Source organism: Oncorhynchus mykiss, chromosome 3 (assembly GCF_057628025.1).
Source record: "Oncorhynchus mykiss isolate SJ-2025 chromosome 3, ASM5762802v1, whole genome shotgun sequence".
NCBI lineage: Eukaryota > Metazoa > Chordata > Actinopteri > Salmoniformes > Salmonidae > Oncorhynchus > Oncorhynchus mykiss.
The window spans coordinates 6,772,501-6,777,500 of NC_143024.1; the positions used below are offsets into that span (position 1 = coordinate 6,772,501).

The 5,000-nt window shown below is 44.1% G+C and overlaps 1 protein-coding gene across 2 annotated transcripts in view; it reads left to right on the top strand.

Moving 5' to 3' along the window:
* Positions 1-1,281: 1,281 nt before the first annotated feature.
* Positions 1,282-5,000, top strand: part of LOC149984289 (lysophosphatidylcholine acyltransferase 1-like) — a 66,403-nt gene continuing 62,684 nt past the window's right edge. Inside the window, exon 1 of one of the 2 annotated variants that reach the window (XM_090219849.1) lies at positions 1,282-1,821. In XM_090219849.1, the coding sequence (XP_090075975.1) occupies positions 1,702-1,821 (120 nt within the window). In that variant the 5' untranslated portion in view covers positions 1,282-1,701. The remainder of the gene's footprint in view (positions 1,822-5,000) is intronic. The other variant, XM_090219853.1, reaches the window with a different exon arrangement.

Genomic DNA, 5,000 nt, shown 5'->3' on the forward strand with positions numbered 1-5,000 from the left:
TGGATCACCTGGTCAGTCTCTGGATCACCTGGTCAGTCCCTGGATCACCTGGTCAGTCTCTGGATCACCTGGTCAGTCTCTGGATCACCTGGTCAGTCTCTGGATCATCTGGTCAGTCTCTGGATCACCTGGTCAGTCTCTGGATCACCTGGTCAGTCTCTGGATCACCTGGTCAGTCTCTGGATCATCTGGTCAGTCTCTGGATCACCTGGTCAGTCTCTGGATCACCTGGTCAGTCTCTGGATCACCTGGCCAGTCTCTGGATCACCTGGTCAGTCTCTGGATCACCTGGTCAGTCCATAGATCACCTGGTCAGTCTTTGGATCATCTGGTCAGTCTCTGGATCACCTGGTCAGTCTCTGGATCACCTGGTCAGTCTCTGGATCACCTGGTCAGTCTATGTTAGCAGGTGTCTTCCTATTTTCTACATGCAGCGTATATAAAAACACAGGAATATGACGTTTTTGACAGCACTGGGCCTTTAAATCAGTACTGATGCTTAATGATTGTGCATTTGCTATGTAGGCCTACAGCATGCAAAAACACACTGTACTGATGCTACTGCATTAGACGTCTGGAGAAGAGAGAGGGTCAATGAGAAAGAAAGTCACCTGTTGCCATAGCAGCAAAACCAAAAGGACAGGGTTCCCATCTCTTCTACTGTTAGAGAGAAAAATCATTTGCCTGCTACAATGCTTCATGATTGGCATAAATTGCATCCTGAGCAACAAAAAATAAATCTGCAATATTGATTCATTCAGCTCTTAGATTATTCGATTAGTAGTATGTTTGATTCCCAAGTGAAGAAATGTCCCACGTCACAGACTACATTTAGACCGAGTGTGTTGGTTTTAAAACACTTATTATACGGCACTGGACAATACGCTTTATGTGCAAATGACTGATAAATAAATACCAAGGACTGACTGAAACACCAACGCATTTATTCCATCATGAAATAAATAGACAAGCGCCATAATAACGAATCACACAATTCCGAACCAATATAGACACGGCAGGTAGCCTCGACAATTGGGACCCTGGCTGTGACCCTCCTCGCTGCGAGTGTCTCAGGGGAAGTTCGAAAATGCCACACAAAAAAAAAACACTTATATTATAGACTGTGTGTAACAGGACAAATATAAACACCACATACATTATTATAATGTCTTATAAGCTCTGCAAACATTTAACAGTTTATAAACGTGTTATAAATACAGCAAAGATGTGAGAACACGTGTGGCTTAGTTGGTAGCGTATGGCACTTACAACGCCAGAGTTATGGGTTCGAGTCCCACGGGGGGGCCAGCACGAAGATATATGGACTCTAACTAGTGTTAATTAAGTCGCACTGGATAAAAGCGTCTGCTAAATGTTTATATATGTTTATCTTGAGTAAGTAAAAGGGATTTCAATGTAGACTACTAGGCGCATGCGTTCTGAAGAAGCAGCCAGGAAGGGGGACTCCAGTTTGGCATTCTAGGTACCAACATCAGTACTGCGTACGAGGGAAGCTATCGTCCGACTTCAAATACATGATCCTTGGTTAATCCTCCAGCCTCTTGGGAACGGAGATAATAACCCGTGTCGGAATTAGCTGGACACAAACACGGAAACAAAACAACGTTTAACATCAAACAAATTCGCTACTGTCGCTTTTCCTGATTTACAGGTTCCTTCCTCTCTCCGGGTTCGTTGAGGATGAGGTTCCCGACCATCAGACGGTGTCCTGGGGAAGGAGATGGGAAGAAGGAACTGGCGCCTCCATTTAGGAACCCCTTTGTGCATGACTTGAGATTCACCCCGCTGGAAAAAGCTAAGGTAAGCGGAAAAAATATTACAACTGGTGCAACACGTAAACCAATGTTTATTTATTTGTTTTTTAAATCGCTAAGATTTATATAACGGGTTGCTAGCCAGCCAGCTAACTACCGATCAAGGTATTTAACTGGCCTAACTGACTAGCTAGAAGGCTGGCTACATGTTGCTCACTGGACTCGTATACTCTGACTACCAAGTCTTGACAACAAGCTGGACAAATATTTGGAAACAGCGGCATTATCTTGCACATAAACCACGACACACAGGGTAGCAGCTATAAGACAACAATTCACATGTCCTGGTGTGGTTAGGCAACTTAGCTGATAAACCAGCCACCGATGTTAAGAAATGATAATATATTAAAATTATAATACAAGAGGATACGTCTTTTGCAAAAGAGTCACAAGAGGCCCCCCTGACAATCATCACTTGAGTTAGTTGTGTATTCCTGCTCAGTCAGCATCTGGTCTGGTGTGGCTTGTCCATGTAAGCATTATGTTCTGCATTATGTTCTGTTGAACGCTGGGGGGGGGATAATTAGTTAGCTAACAATGTATATTAGTATGAAATGGACCAGAGAATGCATGTATCCCGCTTGATCCAAGCGTGCAGAGTTCAACAACCAGTTCAATGCACTGAATGTAACTACGTCAGCAACTCTTCCATTGCTTCTTCTATTAAAATGACAGTTCCGTGTGAAGATAAGGCATAAAATTGCTTGTCCAATAGAAATCCCCGGTCACAATTTGTAAGCGATGTCATGGCGACGTTGGTTTAGCTAAGCGCATGCGTAGAACCAGGTTATCGGGTTTTAATGGTCGTCTCGCAGCGAACTGCGCATGTGCAGGACGTCAAATCAAACGCATTCCTTCAATATAAAGTTGTTGTTGATGTAAATGAAAAACGTGTCAGTTAGTCAGTTTCACGAAATTGGAGTAATAAACTGTTTAACTACTTAAGAATCTAGGTTGTGCCTTTAAATTTCGACTAAATTAACAACTAAGGAAGAGATATTTAACTTCTCATTGACTTGTCAAACTCCGTGAATCCACCGTTAATTTTCTGTACTCAGGGTTCACTGTAGTAACATCGTTTGAAGCTTTGTTTTACTATTGACATTTCTAGCTCATTTCAGGATTGTATATAGATTTGTTCTCCTTCATTAAAAGTCATTTGATTTATTTGTTTCAGTCTCTGGATTGTTTAATCAAACGTTTGGCCGCCAGGTCCTGATATTTAGGGCATTAAAAACGACAACCTGTCTTCTGAACGAGCCTAGTGCGCGTGTTCAAATCAAATGTTATTTGTCACATGCGCCGAATACAATATGCTTACTTACAAGCCATTAACCGACAATACTTTAAGAAAAAAAAGTGTAAATAAAAGTAACAATTACACAGCAGCAGTCAAATAACAATAGCGAGGCTATATACAGGGTATTACGGTACAGAGTCAATGTGGAGGCTATATACAGGGTGTTACGGTACAGAGTCAATGTGGAGGCTATATACAGGGGGTACCGATACAGAGTCAATGTGGAGGCTATATACAGGGGGTACCGATACAGAGTCAATGTGGAGGCTATATACAGGGGGTACCGGTACAGAGTCAATGTGGAGGCTATATACAGGGGGTACCGGTACAGAGTCAATGTGGAGGCTATATACAGGGGGTACCGGTACAGAGTCAATGTGGAGGCTATATACAGGGGGTACCGGTACAGAGTCAATGTGGAGGCTATATACAGGTGGTACCGGTACAGAGTCAATGTGGAGGCTATATACAGGGGGTACCGGTACAGAGTCAATGTGGAGGCTATATACAGGGTGTACTGGTACAGAGTCAATGTGGAGGCTATATACAGGGGGTACCGGTACAGAGTCAATGTGGAGGCTATATACAGGGGGTACCGGTACAGAGTCAATGTGGAGGCTATATACAGGAGGTGCCAGTACAGAGTCAATGTGGAGGTTATATACAGGGGTACCGGTACAGAGTCAATGTGGAGGCTATATACAGGGGGTACCGGTACAGAGTCAATGTGGAGGCTATATACAGGGGGTACCGGTACAGAGTCAATGTGGAGGCTATATACAGGGGGTACCGGTACAGAGTCAATGTGGAGGCTATATACAGGGGCTATATATAGAGGGTATCGGTACAGAGTCAATGTGGAGGCTATATACAGGGGCTATATACAGGTGGTACCGGTACAGAGTCAATGTGGAGGCTATATACAGGGGGTACCGGTACAGAGTCAATGTGGAGGCTATATACAGGGGCTATATATAGAGGGTATCGGTACAGAGTCAATGTGGAGGCTATATACAGGGGCTATATACAGGGGGTAACGGTACAGAGTCAATGTGGAGGCTATATACAGGGGGTACCAGTACAGAGTCAATGTGGAGGCTATATACAGGGGGTACCAGTACAGAGTCAATGTGGAGGCTATATACAGGGGCTATATATAGAGGGTATCGGTACAGAGTCAATGTGGAGGCTATATACAGGGGCTATATACAGGGGGTAACGGTACAGAGTCAATGTGGAGGCTATATACAGAGGGTATCGGTATAGAGTCAATGTGGAGGCTATATACAGGGTATTATGGTAAAGAGTCAATGTGGAGGCTATATACAGGGGGGTACCGGTATAGAGTCAATGTGGAGACTATATACAGGTGGTACCGGTACAGAGTCAATGTGGAGACTATATACAGAGGGTACCGGTACAGAGTCAATGTGGAGGCTATATACAGGGGGTACCGGTACAGAGTCAATGTGGAGGCTATATACAGGGAGTACCGGTACAGAGTCAATGTGGAGGCTATATACAGGGGCTATATACAGAGGGTATCGGTACAGAGTCAATGTGGAGGCTATATACAGGGGCTATATACAGGGGGTAACGGTACAGAGTCAATGTGGAGGCTATATACAGGGGGTACCAGTACAGAGTCAATGTGGAGGCTATATACAGGGGGTACCAGTACAGAGTCAATGTGGAGGCTATATACAGGGGCTATATATAGAGGGTATCGGTACAGAGTCAATGTGGAGGCTATATACAGGGGCTATATACAGGGGGTAACGGTACAGAGTCAATGTGGAGGCTATATACAGAGGGTATCGGTATAGAGTCAATGTGGAGGCTATATACAGGGTATTATGGTAAAG